We start from the raw sequence: 20,974 nt of genomic DNA on the forward strand, positions 1-20,974 counted from the left end.
AAATAGTTTGCGTGAGTTTCCGTTAAACTAAGACCTTGTGTTCGGATTTCGCGAGTTCTGAAAATAACACTGTATCAGGCAGATACTGGTTATTCTGCAGTCTACTTCAGCTCATTTAGAAATCGTCGGATGGTTGCTCCCGCACGCACGTAAAGAGTATTGCGCCTTAGAACTGGCTGCGCAGATCGTTTTTAGTAATCGTATACTCTACATATTCATTTCTCTTCGACGTCTTATGTAAGGGTATGTGTAAGGCTGTGCGTGTCCTCGCACGTGTATTGAGTTTCCTTTAGTAGTGGAAGTACTTATAAATAAGCGTCAATCTTCTTGTAGTCTTGAACGCGTAATTTGCACAAGTTTTTTTTTTAATGCGCGAGTCGCATGCAAGAGTTTTGACCGCAAAGTGAGAGCGAGTCTGATAGTACAATCCGTGCAGTCAACGAGGCTCTCAGTGGCACTATACGTGCGTTAATAACGGATGTAGAGTACGAACATATGACATTTCAATTATCAATTATTTAGGGTCATTCTGCAGTTAAGTTGGAGGATTTTAGTGTTGTATGCATAGACATGTAGTGTTCTGTTCGATTCATTTTTTTTTGTATAGTAATCTGAAGTTCATAAGTCCGAATCCCCCTCCAGTCCACTACATTTCAGGCATGAAGTGGAGCCTAAACACAGGCAAAAAAAAAAAAAAAGAAAACATTGCCGAGAGCTAGTGGGGGCTATACTAGTCAAGGTGCAACCAAATTATGGAAGGCCCACTAAGCTTCAACAAAGTCACTCCCTCACCAGAACAGGAATTGGCCATCCTGGTGCAGTATTCGGCCGCTACCTCCCAAATGACTCTACAATTTACCCATGGCCCTCAGTCGCCAGGCCTGCGGAGCACCTGACCAAGGCGGCGGTCAGACCTGCGATGCGGCAGAGGGTGCTAAGAATCTTTGGGTCCGGACAGGCCGCCAATGGAAACTGAACCTGGCAACGTTCAACACGTGCACTCTATCGAGTGAGGCTAGCTTAGCAGGGCTATTTGAAGAATTATCAGGTATTGCATTGATATTATTGGCCTTAGTGAGGTGAGAAGAACAGGTGAGGCTTATACAGTGCTCACTAACGGCCACGTCCTCTGCTTCAGAGGTCTTCCAGATAGAGAATTCGGAGTAGGATTTCTAGTCCATAAGGACATAACGGGCAACTATGATGAATTCTACGCATTAATGAGAGGGTAGGAGTCGTCGTAATAAGCTGAATAGGAGGTATAGAATAAAGGTTGTACAAGCCTACGCCCCAACTTCCAGTCACGATGATGAAGAAATAGAACAGTTATATGAAGATGTTGAATTAGCAATGAGAAAGGTGCAAGCTCAGTATATCGTAGTCCATGGGCGACTTCAACACAAAGTGGGGAAAAAGCAGGCTGGCAAGCAAGCAATGGAAACTCGGCATCGATTCTAGGCACACTAGAGGAGAGATGTGGTAGAATTTGCGGAAAGGAATAGGCTCCGATAATGAATACCTTCTTCAGGAACGCAGCAACAGGAAGTGGACCTGGAAAAGCCCTAATGGAAAAACATGAATGAAATGGATTTCATACTCTCTGCCAATCCCAGCATAGTGGAGGATGTAGAAGTGTTAGGTAGAGTAAAGTGCAGTGACCATAGGTTAGTGAGGTAAAGGATTTCGCTCAATTCGAAGAGAGAAAGAATAAAGTTAGTCATGAAGAAACAGGCCAACCTAGACGCAGTAAGGGTAAAAGCAGACCAATTTAGGCTGGTGCTCGCAAAAAAATACGCAGCTTTAGAACAGGAAGATGAAGACAACATACAGGTAATGAATGAAACCGTAACCATGCTGATCTCAGAAGCAGCAATTGAAGTGGGAGGTAAGGCACCAAGGTAACCAGTAGGTAAGCTGTCCCAAGTAACAAAGGACCTCATAAAGAAACGGCAAAACATGAAAATGTCAAACTACAGAGGTCAGAGAGAATTTGCTGAACTGTCAAAACTGATCAAGAAAGAAAGTAAGGGATATCCGAAATTAATGTGGAAAAGATTGAGAAAGCAGTAAAATATGGACGCAGCATGAAATCAGTGAGAAAAAAACTAGGCATAGGACAAGGCAAAATGTATGCACTGAAAGATAAGCAGGGTAATATCATCAGCAATTTCGATGACATAGTAAACACAATGTACGCTCATGTACGGACTGCCAACGTCAGAAATCTGCGCCTTGCCGTTCAGCTGGAGCTTTGCAGCCCCTTCCTTGTCCCGCCCGACCATTTGATCGAGTGGGCATTGATCTCTATGGTCCGCTTCCTATGACACCCACCGGTAACCGCTGGATCATCGTTGCCGTCGACCATCTTACGCGATATGCTGAAACTTCGGCACTACCTGCCGCCACTGGCGCGACGTCGCCTCCTTCCTGCTCTGCTGTTTCATCCTCCATCACGGCCCACCTCGTGAACTTCTCAGCGACAGAGGGCGCGTCTTTTGTCTGAGGTTGCCGAAGCTCTTCTGGCTCAGTGCCATGTTATTCATAGGACAACCACCGCCTACCACCCCCAGACAAATGGACTCACGGAACGTTTCAACCGGACCCTGGGTGACATGCTGGCCATGTACGTCGCATCTGACCACACAGATTGGGACCTTATCCTACTATTTGTTACGTTCGCCTACAACACTGCAACCCAGATACCACTGGCTTTTCTCCCTACTTCTGCTCTACGGCCATTACCCATCCCACACCGTGGACACCCTGCTAACCTACCAGCCCGATGCTTCTGAGTGTGTGCCCGTTTGACTGCAGCACGTCATGCCGAGGAGTGTCGCAAGTTAACGCGCCACTTCACCACCGCTGAGCACAGCGCCAGAAAAGGCTCCATGACGCTCACAGTGAGCAACCTGTCTTCTCTCCCGGCGACCTCGTCTGGCTGTCAGTACCTGCGCATGCTCCTGGCCTCTCTTCAAAACTTCTTCCCCTCTTCGATGGACCTTATCGCATTGTTCAGCAAGTCTGCGGTGAATGAACTAATTGAACCACTGACATCCCGCTCTGACCTCCGTTGTTGTGGACGTGACATTGTTCACGTCAATCGCCTTAAGCTTTACCGTGAGCTGCTTGTGATCACTACTGTTTGAGCCGCCAGGATGGCTGCTTTTTCTCCCGGGGTGATTGTGATGAAGAAGACGTGCAACATGCTCTGCAGATGATGCACACCGCCAGCAGTAGCAGCATCGTGATCGCTCCGCAAAAGACGCCGCCGAAGTTAACGCTAAGAGCGCTACCCGACGTAACTGTTTAGCCGCCCGTTCTGTGATTCTGTGTCAGTATATCCGAAGGATCTACATCTACTCTGTGTCAATAAACCTCATTTCAAAGTCAACAACTACGATGTACGCTGGCCATCTGCTTCATGACACCAGACACTGAGAATAGTATAGTATAGTATAGTAAAGCGCGCGCACGCACACACACACACACACACACACACACACAAACACACTCTCTCTCTCTCTCTCTCCTCAAAGTTTGGGAATTATCTCGAAACTCGTGTCATCCTGAGAATTTGTTCTAAGTGTATCCGCCTTGTAAACTCCGTGGCTAGAATTTGTAGATTGCAATAGGGGCCATAAGGTAATTAGTTAAAACTTAATCAGTGAATTTTTGTTAATTAGTCAATTAAGCATTTCAATTTCTTGTGCAAGTAATGTCCGCCTCTTCGAGTAGACCAGCTCATAAACTAGAATTGTGCTATCTGCCGCAGGCAACCTTTAAAACACCCTGTATTGTTACGATCGACCAGCGGGGGCAGCGAACTTGGAAAATCTTGTGCTTGCCTGCGCCGAAGCACTTCGGGAAGCTGAGAAACGTCCACGGGAAAGATCAGCGGCAACACCATGCCTAGACTTGTTCCAAAGAATACGTGGTTACTAGATGTCATCCGGATGCCGACCACGACGTTAAGAGCAGGAAATCTTGGAAAAGGGCCTTCTACGACGCTTGCTCACGGCCGCTGCTGGCCGCCAAGGCCGTTCTCCAGACAAACCCGCCGATGGTTGGGACATCCGGGAACCAAGATGCGCCACATTGAGTCAAGCACGAAGCCGCCGGTATACGAGCGTCCCTCCTTTCTGTGGGGCAGTGAACAGTGTGTGCCTGAGGGCACTTCTCCGAATGTGTTCAGGAACAAAGGCGCTGGGGGATTATGCGCACCCTCACCCTCAAGGTTGTCATGACTCAGATGCCGATGGTACACGAGAACGAAGTAGAAGAAGACCGCGGAGCGTTCGCAACCGCACGAGTGCCCGAGGCACGCGAACCGACGTGTAATCCGCGAGGAGAAGCAACGGGCAGCATTATCGTCGTGGCTCTCGGACTGGAAGGTCGCTTCGTCAGCTACATTCTGACGATGGGAGAGCAGAGAGCCCGGCCACGAAGCTCGTGATGCTGGCAAAGCCCAGGCGACGCTCCTGGGACCGGCTGCTGCTGCTTACGGTGGTTCTGGTCTTCCTCGCAAGAAGCCCACTTCCTCGGCCGAGCACGATGAATCGATAATTGCCGGGACACCGAGTCGCCACACAGATAGACGGAGGGCGAAGAACGCTTCCATGCCAGCAAACGCTCGCTACCTGATAACGGCAGAAAACGAAACTTCAGAAGTGGGCTAAGCTGGCGCCAGCACGGCGGCAGGTGCGCACGGAGACAGCCAAAGGTGAGGGAGCGTCGAGGGAGTTGAGAGGGAAGGCGAGGGGAGTCACCAAAGCCACTGAAGCAGCGGAGTTGCCGAGGCCAAATCCTCTTCGCTGCTGACCTTGTCCCTCACCTTCGATGGTCTCCGTGCGCACCCGTCGCCCGTGCCGGCGCCGCCCGCTCCCTGAAGTTTCGTTTTCTGCCGTTATCGCGAAGCGAGCGTTTGCCAGCATGGGCAGTTTCGTGGCACGCGCTCGCCATGCGCTTGCGCGCTGCAATATTGCACGACTCGCACCGTTCCTGCATCGTGCTATGGTGCACGAATACTTCAAAAAACGTCCTTTTTTTAATTCGAACTTCTTTTAATTCGAACAAATTTTCGGTCCCCTTCGAGTTCGAATTATCGAGGTTCGACTGTATATATCTATCAGTGAAGCATGGATATATGTATCTAATATATTCTAAAGGTATTTATTTGGAAGGGCTCGGAGTAGCACAACGTCGACGGGCAGGGCAGTCACAGCTTCCCAGCACGAGAGCCATTGCTGAGCGAGAGCGCTCGACCCACTAGCGTCTCTCTTCTTCGCTACAATCACCCCTGGGAGCGATAAGGGAGCCGTCCGGCGACCTAACAGCTCGTCACAATGAGCGGGTCAAAGTAAAGCTTTAGACGGTCGACATGGACAATGTCTCGTCCCTGGCGCGCATGTCCGAAGATGGCTCAACTGGTTCTATTACGTAGTTCACAGGAGATGCGCGTTCGAGAACACGATAAGGGCCTTCATATTTCGGGACCAGTTTGATGAGAGGCCAGGGGCAGTGAAAGGGACTGAGAGCCACGAGCACTCCCGGATCGAAGGTGACAGTGGAAGTGGCGTCACCGCGAGTGCTCCTCTGGCACTCTTGATCATTGGAAGTAAAGGCCCGTGCTAGGTCGCGGCACTCTTCTGCATGCCTGACCGTGGCAGAAATAGGCGCACACTCGGATGCATCCGGCCGGTACGGTAGAATGGTGCCGATGGTGTGCGAAGGGTGTCGACCATACAGTAAGAATAGGTGTAGTGCTCTGCGTAGCGTATTATATGCAGGTCACGAAGGGAAAAATGGCGTCCCAGTTCGTGCGGTCAGAGGTGACGTACATTGAAAGCATGTCGCCGAGTGTACGGTTGAAGCTTTCTGTGAGGCCATTCATTTGAGGGTGGTACGCCGTAGTCGTATGATGAACAACGTCGCACTCCTTGAGAATCGCTTCAACTACTTCCGACAGGAAGACGCGTTCGCGATCGCTGAGCAGTTCTTGAGGTGGACCATGCCGCAGGATGAACCGGCGAAGCAGGAATGAGGCAACATCGCGCGCTGTAGCTGCTGGAGAGCGGCGGTTTCGGCGTATCGTGTAAGGTGATCTACTGCCACAATGGCCAAGCGTTACCAGCCGACTTCAAGGGAAGTGGCCCATACAAATTGATGCCAACGTGCCCGAACGGCCAGGTAGGGCAGGTAGAGGCTGCAGACCAGCTGTGAGAGCTGGGGTGAAGATTTCCGGCGCTGGCAGTCGGGGCATGAGCGAACAAACTTTTGAACGTAGTTGTACATTCCTCGCCAGTAGTAGCGTTGTCGGAGGCGCTGGTAGGTTTTGAATAGTCCTGAGTGTGCACACTGTGGATCAGAGTGGAACGATCTCGAAGTTTCGTTTTCTGCCGTTATAGGGCAGCGGGCGTTTGCCGGCGTGGGTAGTTTCATTGGCCGGCCTGGGACAGCACCGCTGCTTCCCTCTGCGCTGTAGCCGCAATCTGCAATGTCAACACGTGACTAGAAAGTAGAGGAAGCATAAAGGAGAAAGAAGGAATCACTGCCGTTTTCTACGCGTGGCTACGGTAGCGTGCCTGAGACGTCGGCACGTACACGCATGTTCCGGCGCAACGCAGAATCGGCGACCTTGCCATTTGAGAGAGGGTGAAATGTCCGCTGCGTTTTTTTTTCTTTTTGGTTTGTCGTGCGTGACATTGAGGGGTCTCCCCTAAGCTTTTACTCTATGGCGGTGCCGGAGCAATGCCGGTCGGAGGCGCTGCCGCGTGATTTGGTTCGAATTAACGAGATTCAACTGTAAATGAATGCAAATGTTCTAGCCGCATTCCTCGACTGTCGCATACGCGTGGCGGCTCGGTGCACATGTTTTGCATATGTGCGGGCCTTGAAAATTGTTGCTTTGGTTATAGTGCGGTACTGCTTATAGTGCGGATATTCGCAACTCTGGCGACTTACGTTATAAGCAGTCTACACTGTACAATCATTTTTTTATTACGAGTGGTTCAGTACTAGTGACAGAATTATAGTGAGGAACAGGCTAGTACTTGAATGTCCCAGGGGAGTCTCTAATTGTGTCCTGCATTTACTCAATTTCTCGATTACTAAAGCTCTGTTCGTGATAATATTGATGCCGTAGAAGTTCTTGAGCACTAATTTATCACTTTAGCTTGACTTAATATTTGCCTTTACTGTCCCTTTAAATAGGACAGCTTACTTTTTTACTGAGCTATGGGGGGTCTGCTCCCAACGTCACATGCGAGAGTGTCTGTGCAGTGAGCTTTGAATGGCATGTCTACCGTAGAAAAAGTTTTGTGTTAGGCCAAAACTCATGGGACAGCCTTCATATGTAGCTCTGTATTCTTCCAAAGATACCCAGGGGAAGGGATGGTGGTAAAATATTTTCTCTAAAGATTTTTTTTTTGTACTTAATCCTTATGAATTTATTCTCTATCTTCCAAATTTCTCATGAAGTGAAAGACACTATTTGGTGGATTACTTTGGCTTCCTTTAAATTCTGTTCTAGAACAATTGCGAGGCTTTAATGTTCACACCCATAGAAGTTTTTGTGGGTCTCAACTTTGAAGCCTCACAGCTCTTATTGTAGGGTAAACAGCGCACTAAGGTTGGCCTTACTGGATTCCTTGAAACAAGCAGATGTCATTGGAATCCGTTTAGTAAAATCTGAGAACAAATTTTTTCAAAAATTTTCTACGAAACTGGGCAAAACTTGCATACAATTAGAACCAAATGAAATAAGCAATAATGGATCTCGCATGCAAATAAGAAGTAAAATAATGTACGTTGTGGAGATGGGTTTGCGTGAGGCACACCCCACGAGCGACGAACAGGAAAGGGCATGACACTCCTCCACACTGCAACGCACAAAGGCGCTGCGCAATGCCAGGGTTTGTTGACTCTCCGACACGGCGCAGAGAAGGCTCCAGAATGAGATTGACAACAAACACAATCTACAGGTAGAGCACAGTGCGGTAGTCAGGCGCATACGAGCAAAGGCTCACTGCAAGACTGATCGAGTACAGGCACCCGCTGCGCTAGGGTTAACCATCTAGCGGTCCAAAAAGTGCGGGAACGAGAAGTCGCGGGAGCAAAGGTCCCACGTAACGAACTCGTTGCAGGCCTGTGAGAATCTGACGGCGATGAAGCACTCAGCGAAAGACAGCTCAGGTGGAGAGAGCGCCTGAGGGCCACCACTCGGTAGCCCAATCAGGCCGTGCCCTGGTGACAAATGCTTGCGCGGTGGCTTGATGCCGGGAGGGAGAAGCACGTTTGATTGGAAATCAGCTCCGGTGCACTACGTGTCAATGATGTTGCCAGTGGGGCGGCAGTTCCCAGAGATTGAGCTAAACACAATGCGTGAGCTGGGGGATGAGGCACGGAAGGCACCTCGATCCACACAATGTCTACTAGTTTTCAGCAGTGTAACTTGAAGAATAAAGATGAAAAAAAAAAAGTTTTGCCAGCGACCCACCAACGAGCCCAACAAGGGGGATACTAGGAGAGCCACAGGAATTGCATACACCAGCTGTATACTACTATAACCTACCAAGGGATAGACTAATCAGGTTAAACCTTGCTGCCTAATATACCTAACCTATATACCCAAGGTTGGATAGACTACATCAGGTTAATCCTTGCTGCCTGGGGAATCGTAAGTACGGAAATTAAGAGACGACCGTCAAAGACTGAAAGTGAGAGAGAAAGATAAGATTAGAGAGGAGGACAGGAAGGCAACTACAGTTGCAGACCACTTATAACGTAACTGCATTTAGCGCGGACCGGTTATAGCATGGTTTTTTTTGACCCTATATCTCCCAAAAACTCAATGTATAGGCGGACCGTTTAGGCGTAGGCGCGCGAAGCAGAATACGGTTATAGCGCAGTTCTTTTAAGCACGCGACCATGAAATCGGCGCACGGAGCACGGTCGCACGGTTGCTGGGCATGCAAACGCGAAGGAGTGGGAGTGCGGGCGCGCGCGTGGAGACCAGCGGCGAAAAGCGAAACAAAAAATCGCAGTTCCCCCGAAATGTGAAGCAATTACTAGTGAAGTAAGGATAGTCGTTTTATCACCTGCATAAACTTCGCCACATCCGCTTACTAGGAATTAACAAGCATGGTGTCAGCGCACACAAGCAAACATGAATATTCGCCCTCGACGACGCAGACAAGCACTGTAGGAACGCAAGCGTGAGCAAACGCGGCAGGAACAGCGACCGAAGGTTCGTGCGGTCTATCGCTTCAACGAAAACTGAGCGGCGAAAGCATAGCGCATACAAAGGTCAGAACTGGTGGAGATAGCTTTCAAGATACGGTGCACGCGACCTCAGCCGCACAAAGTATGCAGTGGCTGCAGAGAAAGCCGACCCCACCCTCCCGCGCTGCCTTCGCGCTTTCCTCCTTTCGTGTGGGAGATTGAGTCGCCAGTTCCCCTTGCGCCCAGTCGCAAGATAGCATCGAATGCCGCAGCTAAACGTCGCCTCCCTTCTCCCTCCCAAACCCCCACGGCCTTCCGCCCGACGAGTCGTCGTTTGCTATCCGCCGTACGTTCGCTCTCTGTGAAAGCGAGCGCCCCTAGCGCGCTTTCACTCGCACATACAGCATACCCAGCATTTTTTTTTTTTTTTCAGGAATAGAAGCGTGGGCGCGTGGAGACAGCGGCGAAAAGCGAAACAAAAAGGAGGAGAAGGGTGGAGACTTTGGAGGAAGGACGGCGCGTGTTTCATGACTATAGCAGCGTCTAAAGCATGGGGTTTAGAAACACCGTGGTCTAGAGTTAACTAGATAGCAGCGTCCAAGCAGGGTGGCGCACTCCTTTTTTTTTTCCTGTTTTTTTTTTTCCTCAGGCGTGGGAGCATGGGCGTGTGCATGGAGACCAGTCTCAGACAAAAATAACAGCGTTCTTCCGCTGATGCCGCACTTTTTAGGGGAACTGGTTTCTATGCTGTGTGCGATTCTATTGCATGTATGTGTGGGTGAAATACGTAATAAATTGTGTTTGAAAGGTGGGTTGCCCGTTTGGCATAAGCAGAAGCTGAAAAAAGCATGCTTGGTTATAACATGGTACGCTTATAGCGCGGATTTTTGCAACTCCCACGACTTACGTATAAGCGGTCTACACTGTACTGATTTCCCCAGGTAGATCAGTCCGGGGGTGCTGACTACGTGAAACGGAGACAAAGAGGTGTGTGCCTCGCTGAGGGCCATAAAGCTCCAAATACCCGGCATTGACTCAGGCCCCTAGGATCCCCTTTTCCCTGGTCATGGCTAAGCCACGCACAGTTAAGCATGGGAGGGTCCAACCCACATGTGCTTGAGTCTGTGGTGCGGCAACACACCCAACACCTGCTGCCACAGATGCACCTATGTAGTTGTGCTGCTACTCTCTGCAGAGCAGTCTGCCGAGCCCGACGTTGCTGGTTGCAGCTGTACGATTCACATTCTTCATAGCGGTTCGTATATTGCGAGGAGGCGCCATAACGTGTACCGAAAAGTAAACACAGGTATCGAGACTATGTGGCTCACATGTCACATTCCTTGACACTTGGCACAATACGATGCAATTGCTACATGTCGTGAACTTCGTGGAATACAACGCAACAACAATGCAAATTTTGCACGTATCGATGCTTCGCTGCACGTATCTCACATCATGTGACACATGGCACCAATACGATGCTGCTACTGCTGATGATGATTTATTGAGGACCCCTATGAAACGGAAGCAGTGACAAATAGTCACCTAGCCTGCATGATTTATTCAGGTATGCTATACAGTGGAACCTCGATGATACGATCACGGCTAATACCGATTTTCCGGATGATAAAAATTTTTCTGCGGTCCCGGCCGAGCCCCATTACTTTGCAACGTGCTAGAAAACGGTTGTTACGAATCGATTTTCGACCCACGTTGGTTGATACGAATAAATGCCGCCCCACCGACGGCCGCGAAAGAGAACAGCGCGCAGTCACGCGCTTTCTCCCTTCTCTTTTGGTGCGGAGGCGCGGACGCGACGCCGGACAGCGCGGAGGCCGCGAATGGGTGCGAAGAGTTCGAAGCGGTGACGCTTTTGTTGCTTTTGTGCTTTTCCTGCTTTTCCACGTGCCATCGATCGGGTGGAGTGGCTGCCGTGCTTCGGGCCGCGTTCTTTTTTGCGCAATTTTGCCTAGTCGCAGCGAGCTATGTCTACCGAGATACGATCTCAGCTGATTCGCGCGGCCGTACGAGGCGCGGGAGCTTCCGTTGGCATGTATTCCGTCGGCTGCGTTATCGGTGCCGATGGCACAGGGCGATTGTGGGTTTTGCTGCTGGAGTCACACGGTGCAAGATAGCGCGGCACGTAATCCACGGTGCAAGGTTGCGCTCGTTCAGTCGGGTGCTCCTCAGCTTCTCCCGCTAATCGCTGTATTTTTCTTGCCGTAGGAGCGCTTCCATATTCCGAAGGCGTGCTTCGTCCAAAGTTTATTCGCCAACGAGCGACGATCCATCACTAACCTGGGAGTTCTCAGTAATCCGAATTCTGTGTGTAAAGTGAAGACACCGGCGTGGTTTACGAAGCAGACAACTGCGGTTGCCATCTTGCCCCTGTCACAGCAGCAACCAATGGAGAGACGCCTTTCAGCACGGCAGCCAATCGGAAGCCCGCTTTTATCAGAGGGCCCGTGTGACTACCTATCGCAGACCTGCCCTTTGGTGTTTGTGCGTTTGTTACAAGTTGGCGACGACGGACGAATTGAGAAGCGGAACGGCGAAACATTGAGCTTTCGAACGATACCAAGATGGCGGCGCTCGGTGGCGGGAAATACGAGATATGGCTCCGTGAACTGCGGTGATTTTGTGAGATTTAAAGCTGTTTTCTCGCCCTGCGCACAGACGAATTAAACTTTTTCGGGCACTTTCAGTGCGTTTTCAGCCAAATTATTTTGATGCAGCGTAGATTAGGCGTTGCAGATACCAGTGGCGCAGCGACGGGGGGGGGGATTCGGGGGTTGTAACCTCCCCCCCCCCCTGAGGCCGACTTAACCCCCACTTTTGTTTAACCACTTTTATTTCCTTACGCATTTGAGTGCTGCAAAATAAGATGTAAGACGCGCAATCGTCTGCACACTCGCAAAAAGCGCATTTTTTTTTACAATTTCCCGTGAAGAAATCGAAATTAGTGTTGTTTAGATGGTATTGGCAAACTGTCAACCCCCCCCCTGGCAAAGATCCTGGGTGCGCTACTGGCAGATACCCAAACGCCTGGTTTTCAAAAATTGATTTTTCTCGCGATTTTTGCGATCTGATCGCCGCGTTCCCCTCTAATTTAGCTAGTTTTATTTGTGTTTCGATGATACGAATTTCGGCTAATACGAATATTTTTCGTGACCCCGTGAGATTCGTATCATCGAGATTCCACTGTACATGTTTTTCATTCTAGCATTTTTGTATACATCTCCTTAGTCTTTTTTTTCTTCCTCAAAACTTCTCAATCTACCTTTTACCGCTACCTATGCAACTGCAACATGGCGTGACACGTGGTGCAATAATATGCAACTGCAATGCAAAGTGCGCACGTATCGACGCTACATGGTGCACATCTCACATGGTGTGACTCCTCGTGTACTAGGACGCGTGTATAGGGCATGTTTCCGCAGCTGCTAACAAGCGCTGGTGTGGCGCAATGGTAGAGAAGCCAACTCCAACGCAGAGTGTCCGGGTTCTGCCGATAGCAGCGACAGACACCGGTGACGGCGGCAGACAACATCGCCGACAGAAATGAATATTGGAATGAGCCCGTAATAGCTTACGCTGTAAAACAATGTTGCAGTTTCACCCTAAAGGCGAAGCATCAACAGCGATAACAAAGCATTAGACAACTACATGAAGGTTTGTAGCTTTATGGGCCATATAAATTGCAGTGAACATTCGCTTACTCATTAAATTAAGAAGAGGGTGTCGTCACGCACGCACAGGCAAACATGAACAGATGTCAGTCACTTGATGACCGTGTATACTCGCTGTCACAATACAAATGTGATGAGCGACGGCCTTGGAGAGTGAACGTTTCAAGCTGTCTCTCGCTTTAACGGATGTGCGAGTTTGAGATTGTGCGACCTCCAATAGCAGGCAAACTGGAAGACAGCACATGTGAAGAGACCAGCTGCCTTGGCTCACCACAGCTTTGCACCTACCGAAGATTACCTCCAAAATATGGCGTGTGGGCCAGGTATGTGCTCAGCCGCGTGGACAACCATGCGCAGCCACAGCTGTGGTAGAGGAGCAGACGCAAACGTTTGATCTAGTGACGTCCGATATTATGCATGTGGGAGGACGGCGTGCACCAATTCACCATCCTTCTCGGCTCACTCTCACACGCTTTCCCTCGCACCCTCAGCAAATGGTGCTCAATCTTATCGCACATTGACTTTATACGGTGCCTAGGCTTTTTCCGGCACAAATCATGGCATGCTGATGGAAGAGAGAGACAATTTTTTCAACGCAAGCCCATTGACGGTTTTGGCTTTGCACGCTGTACTGCACAATTGAACGGGTGCTATATTCAAAAGGGCTTTCCTTATTTCGAACTCTGTTTTATTCGAATAAATTTACAGTTCCTTCGGAGTTCAAATTAACAAGATTCTACTGCATATCCAAGATTGAAATTCAATTTAGTATCTCTTTACCACACCTCTGTAGCCAGGAGCACAAGAAATTATCAGTTTTCATTGGACAGATAATGGCAGAGTAAAGAGTCATCTTAGCCTTATACTGCCATTCTCACCACTGCTTCTACTAGTTCAACCACCTGCTAGCTTTAAGAGGAAGCTTTAGCTCGAGGGCTCCTATCTAAATGCATGGGAAAGGAGAAACAGTTATTCACAGCAACTACTCCACCAAATTTGATGAGGTTTGTTGCATTTAAAAGAAAAAGTTAAAACCTTGTGACTTTTTTATTTAGGCCGACGTTTTAAATAAAAATTGGCAAAAAAGGAAATTAAAAAAAAAACTAACCTATAAAGTTTATAACTACATAACTCAGCAATGAAAAATGATATCACAATTCCATAATGTGCGTCTAATAGTACATCTAAAAGGACAAGACTGATATATTATACATGGCTCTTAAATAGAGCACTAATATGCGAGTAAGACTTTCGCAAAACCCCTGTAAACATTGTGACGAATTCATGTAAGATATAAATTAATACATCAAATTTGTCCGCTATGGATGTTCTAATGGATGCAGTTTACAGAACTGCGATATCTGTTTTTGGTGCAGAGTTATGGATTTGTAAACATTGTGCTTCTATATTTTTTTTTTTCAGACTTGCCGATTTTCACCGATGTTTCTAAAAAAATTCAGGTAATAATCGAGAGTGAGCAGATAAACTATCATGGTGACTCTTGTATTAGTAAGACTTCCCTAGCGTTGAGTGACAAGGAACTTGCTTTTTTGCGCATGTACAAGTAAATTTTCATTGCTGTTTACACGCCCTGTTTTTTTTGTCACCCTGCTCCCCGCGAGCAATGTGGCTCACGTGGTCGGTGACGTACTTCCATGGCACTATATTGTTCAGCGTGGTCAAGGCAATAAACTTCATTGTTGTGAGTAGCGCATGTGTGTCCGTACGTCTCCTTCTTTGTCCTCGTCCTTACTAAGAGCTGAAATACAGCCTTCATGAAGAACCAATAAGCCCATCTTGCCACTCTGGTCAGGTCCTAAATCAGACTTGCACTTTCAACAGTAACTTGAATTTGACTTTTTCTCTCAAATTCATTAAATTTCATTAAATCGACCCAGGGATTATTTCAGAAAAGCATTTCTGCGTTTCACATGTATCTGAATAGGCGGCATCGAGTTGGGCCCAAGCTAAAGCTTCCTCTTAAATGTGCTAAGCTGTGCTGTAGTAGTGCGCATGCACATGGCCTGACCTACCATCTGCAAAGCTGGCAGATGCGAAGTGATGAGTCTAACTAGAGATAGCGGCTTTTTGACGGACATTCTGACATGTTGTAAGTGATCGTCGAACTTTGCAACTTAGCAACCGCAATGTTGGACGATGACCGATACAGTAGTAACTATGGTACAGAAGTAACGGTCTGCTACAACCCCCCAATGATGACTGGAAAGGTGGTTAATTAAATCAGAGTTAGTCGCATTGAAAGTTCTAGCAGGAAAAATTAGAAATATAAGCACATGGCACAAAGGCAAAAACAGCCTTTATACTGTGTGCTGCTTCTTGGTGTCAGCATCAGTGCTTTGTGGAACTTGCGACACCAGCGTGTTAATACACCTTTGAAACAACCTTAGGAGAATGACAATGAATATTCAGTACTACTATGTGACACTGCACTGATAAGGTAAGACAAGACGCTCCATTGCTGAGATAAGACAACCACAGTGCAGATGGACTCACAGATAAATGGCCTTCATGGTGCTCTGGGAAGTACTTGTAGAGATACTCAGATGCAACCAGCTGCAAAACGGTGTCGCCCAGGAATTCTAGCCTCTGGTTTGAGCCCCTGGTCAGAGTATAAAACAGTGAAAAATTTTAAATAAGACTATATAGCTTTTGAGCAATCTCTTGGATGCTAGCAGCAGTGGGTCTCAGATGAACCCTTAACATGATAAGGCCATTACACAGCTGTTTTTGCTTTGCTCTGTCACCCTCATGGCGCCAATTTTTGTCTGTAGAAAGGCTGAGCAGCTGCTCCTCGAAATAGGCCTCTGGTAATGGAGGTCACTGCTTTACATTACCATGACTACGCTAGTGACAGAGCTCCATCCTGTCTGAAATTCAATGATCAGAAAGAGCTGCTGACTGCCGTTGAGTGCTCCCTTACATTCTTCAGTCTCCTCTGGCACTAATTGCTAGGTGTCACAGATGAAATCAGTGTACATTATTTGATTTGAAGAATGCAAATTTTCACAGTGGAGCTTACAGATAATTATATATTTTGAAGTACTATAATCAAAGATTGTAGCCAGAACAGTATCCATGAAAGCTAGCCAAAATCGAGGACAGGATTTTATTTGGTTTTAGACACACAAGTGTTCAGTTAGTCAAAGATTAGCAAAATGTGCATAGGCCGGTGCCATTATCCTTTTGAACAATGCTTTATAATGTCTAGGATGTGCATATTTTTTTTTGACGGTGACAAGATTGAATGGATAAGGACTATGTGGACAAGGTCCAAGTTTAGAAGCTGCAAAGCTGTCTCTGCAGGTGCTTGGGCCAATGTTGGTGCCTGGTAAGGTAGCTACTGTGATGAGTTCCCCATCTTATTGAAAAGGTGTAGAGTGGTCTGAAGTGAAACAGTCAATGAAACAGGTTTACATCACAAAATTATTGAATGTGCATAACTGCGTGCCAAGAGAGCAATTCCACAGAAGCATTTTATTAGCCCTTTCTGTCACAAACAGTAATTAAATTTTACTCCCTTCCCTAGCCAAGTTTTTATTTTGGACACAGACTTAAGCTTGCCCAACATGATTATTTGAAATTTCATGACAAATTAGTTATAGCTAAATGCATCTGCTCTACTTGCATACTATGTTTTTTTTGCATTATGCTTACTCTGTACACTTAATCACTTCGCTATTGTAACTCACTGCTTTATGGTACCCTACACACACACTGAGGGCAGAACGAATGATAAACTGGTGGAGCTACAGTGCAGCCATTGAGACTGTCTTGCATGGAAGAATGGCTAAAATGAGGTGCTTCTTACAGGGTGAGGTTGTTGAATCCAATGCTGCGGTGAGTGAAGGCTTTGGCCAGCAGTCGTATGTGGGTGAACTCAATGCCCGTCAGCTGTTCAAACTCATTCAGTTTCTGAAAAATTAGAATGACAGCAACAAGTCACTTCATTTTGCAGCCAGATAACTTATGACATGATACCACCAGTTTAATACAGAGAAACCAATCAATTGTATTGTACCATTCAATTGTATCCAACAGTAATGATTAAGTAGCATCAAAGTAAGGGGCATGGTTGTTACGTGAATTAAATAAGTGTTGCTATTACATAAATACTCAGTAAAAATTCTCAATATCTGGGGATGTAATTTTCAGGAATTGACTTGATTTCATTCAGTGTCTGCTGCCATATATTACTGACTATACTCATTCTACAAAAACTAATGTTCTCATTTTTATTATCTTCAAAGCAGACTAATCTACACTTAGTTTGCAATTGCTTATGCACCATAAAATACATTTTCATTACTACATTGCTACAATGCACAGTAATGTAAAAAATGCTGCCTTTATAAATTTTTGTATTATTATGCATCATGAAGCCTTCTTTGGCTTTCATACGCTGCAACACAAAATGGCTCTTCCCCCTAGTCTTCTTCAAAACATTTTATTTAGCAGTAGCGTAGATACCACAACTGTTGCGGGCACCGCCACAAGTCCAGTGGCTAAGCGCACTGCGGCTCGCTGAGGACAACCGCATTTGGCTTACGTTTAGCATGTCGTAGGCACCAAAATCGGAAGTCGTGGCGTCTATGTTAACATTCAAAATAAAACTTGAACTGCGCGCCACGGTGACATTTAGAAGCCGGCTCGTTGTGGCCACGCCCCAGTCTGCCGTAGCCTCTGCAGTGCAAGGCATTGAAGATGGAACAGGAGCACAGCAGAGGCTGTGTTTGGTTGCCAATACCTCCGCTTCTGCTGAACGCACTGAAGTACTTTTTGCGTGAATAGCCTATTTTCACTTCAAATGCCTTTCTCCACTTTGATAAAAAGTGGTTTAGGGCCCCTTTAAAGGGCCCCTCACCAGGGCTGGCCACTTTGAGCTGACAAGCGCAGTGCATACAATGCGTGCTAACCATCGTGCCTGCGTATTACATCCCTACGCCCCGCAGAAAGAGCTTAAATTTCAACCCAAATGCCGTTTGCCCTTATCCTTATGGACGCCACACTCCCAGCCGGAGAGTCGACGTCAATCATGCAAGCGTGCCAATGTACAATGCCGTGCTGCGACGTCACTCATGGTGACACGTGACTTTGAGAATCATTCAAGGCAACATCAGTTATTTGTTTAATTTGTTGCTTCAATAGACAAATGAAATTTTGAGAAATAATAAAATACACAAACCTAATGTTTACGTGTTTTTGTTTTACTTCGTACCGTAGCAAGAGAAATGTACTTCTGTTTCGTCTGCTTGTTCTCACATCATGCAGTCGTGAGCACAGAGAATAAAACTATGTCATTTTCTACCGTGTTCCAGCGCTACGATCATGCTCTTTCATCCTCTCATGCCTGCCTCAGTGCTCATGATTATGGCACTGACTTATCCGCTAATCAGGTGTTCTCAGGCAGCCTATGCAAAATCGTCTGCTGCGCGAAACGAGACAATTGCAACAGCTTGCATGCGAGACCATCACCAGAAGTGTGCCACTCAGCAAAATCGCGAGAGAGAGAGAAAAAAAAAGAAGGCAGAGCTCGTGACATATTTGTCACGCGATCCTCCAGCTCCGGTATAGGAGAACACAGGGAAGAAATTTTGCTTGCGGAGGCTAGACGAGGCAGTGGAGACAGTGTCTATGTTGGCAGTGGCGCTTGCCTCCTGAAACCACGAGTTCGTGGCACTCCAAATATTTTTATGTCTGCTATTAATAAACTAATTTGAAAAATTCTTGCGGTAGAACACTCCTTAGAGGGCATGTAACAACTTCCCACTTACCGTATTTACTCGATTCTAACACGCCCTTGATCGTAACGCGCATCCGTTTTCTGTGACCAAAAAAAAAAAATCCTTTACAGTACCGCACACCTCACACTTTCATACAGAAACACAACTTCCTCTCACTTGGTAAAACAGATTTACTCCTGGTGCACTAAAGTTGCGATGAATAAAAAAAGTCGCCCGAAAGTCGCCCGAAAGTCGCCCGAAAGGCGAAGCATCAATTGTGATAGCAAAATAGTAGACTGCTATACGAAGTAAGGATAGCAGTTTTATCGGCCGTATAAACTTGCAAACATTTGCCTACTAAATAAATTAACAAGCATGGTGTCACGCGCGCAGAAGCAAACATGAACACTTCTCACTCGTTGACCGCGGAAAGTCGCTGTCGAAACGCTGGAGTGACGAAGCACAGCGAGCGAAATGACCTTCGTGCTAGCATGCCTCGCTTCAACACGACCCGGCGAAAACACAGCGCGCAACAGATTCTCCACGTCGAAGATCGCTTTCAAGATAGGGCCGAGGAGATCATAATGCCGAAGTTGATCGTTGCAGAATACGTCCTGCTTTGGTGCACTGAAACGCTTCTATGTTGCTTTGCTGGCGAAAATCCTCTCCTTCTGTTTCCGCCAGTCCCGCACGTAAGTTTCGGATTCTCCGAATGCCCGTGATGCGGCCTGATTTCCATTCGTCTCTGCACACATGATCACTTTCCTTTTAATTGCGGCATCACGATGAACTCGGCACTTTATGGTGATAGAGCAGACGCAGAAAATGGGAAGACAGACGGTAGACTAATGCCTGAGCACGTGTACTGCAGCACATGGAGGCAGCTAGGCTAGAGTGTAGCTAGGCTCGAAGTGCGTGCAAGGCGGCCATTTTGAAATGCCGACGGCTACATGGTAATGCAGATTTAGGGTCGTACTCGATTCTAACGCACACGCAATTTTTGGACCTGTTTTATCGAAAAAAAAAGTGCGCGTTAGATTTGTATAAATACGGTATAACCAAAATTTCCTATGTGGCCTGGTGAGGTACCCTTCAATGGAACGGCATGTTTCAAGCATTCCTGATGATGTAATGTAGGTAGCCAATAGGATCACTTGCCCGAGTGACATCAGTCTTCCATGCTACGTAGTGTGGGAAGGGGCGGATGAAAACTCCGGGGAGTGGCGCCGCTGCCATCGGTAGTGATGCACATTTTTGAAACCTTATAATAAATTACACGCTATAAAAGGAGCGCTTAAATACGTCCTTTAGTGATCAGAAGGACCTACCCTAATGACTCGTGTATGTTTGTACACAATCGTCAAAATTGTTTCAGGTCCCTTTACCATAAAATTGGGTAAACATTTACAGGTAAAGTAGAAACAAATGCAAAGAATCACACTTTCTTGCAACCGGTCAGCAATATATTTAATATGTTTAGAATATCCGTTTATATAATTATTATGTTTAGAATATGTTTAGAAATTATGTTTAGAAGCCCGTTTATATAATTATTTTAATTTCAATGTTTTCATTATTTTTGTGATAGTCTTTGGGCTGGACAATGGTAATACAGTCGAGCCCGCTTATAACGAACCTGAGCGTCACACAGCGTCCATTCGTTATATCCCGAAGTTCGTAGTAATTGGACCACAGCTAAAAAAACAAATAATAAGGTGCTTAACATTTTAAAAAATTTTTTTCGGGGGAAAAAAAAAAAAACTCCATGATGCTCGTCTGTTTCTAAGTGCACTTAAAATATGTGATGATGAGGATGATGTGCACTTAAAATATTTAAAGCGGAAGCATGCTCTTCGCCGAGGCCCTTGGCATAGACAAGCTGCCTGAGACTCTCTATGTACTTATGAGTGCCGACTCTGAAGTTTCATCATAATACGATTCCTCCACGTCGCTCTCGGCCCGCAATTCACGAACGATGCCTCGTCCATGCACGGTTCCGCAATGTCAGTGTATTCATCAGCAGGAATAAAATCATCTCAGTAAATGTCATGGACCCCCATGTCGGAGTCAACGACGCGCAGCCACAAATCACTGCGGGACCGATGCTCTTCGGAAGCGTCAGGCTCGCCATCAGATACTACGTTGACGAAGCCGTCCTTGTGGAAACAGTTCCGCACGCAAGCGGCCGTCACCTCCGCCCAGGCTGCCTTCACCATCTCAATGGCTGAATACAGTGAAACTCGGAAGCGGCAAGTTGGCAGCCGGGCAGTCAACAGCGATATGCAAGCGCTCCACAATGCGATGCCTATACGATGCCTTAAGGCT

The 20,974-nt window shown here is 47.2% G+C and overlaps 1 protein-coding gene across 1 annotated transcript in view; it reads right to left on the reverse strand.

Annotated features, from left to right (window-relative positions):
* Positions 1-20,974, reverse strand: part of LOC119437479 (ribonuclease 3-like) — a 179,434-nt gene that overhangs the window by 18,457 nt on the left and 140,003 nt on the right. The window contains 2 exon segments of the mRNA XM_049660036.1: positions 15,423-15,528; positions 16,738-16,841. Of these exon segments, the coding sequence (XP_049515993.1) occupies positions 15,423-15,528; positions 16,738-16,841 (210 nt within the window).

Source organism: Dermacentor silvarum, chromosome 1 (assembly GCF_013339745.2).
Source record: "Dermacentor silvarum isolate Dsil-2018 chromosome 1, BIME_Dsil_1.4, whole genome shotgun sequence".
NCBI classification, from domain to species: domain Eukaryota; kingdom Metazoa; phylum Arthropoda; class Arachnida; order Ixodida; family Ixodidae; genus Dermacentor; species Dermacentor silvarum.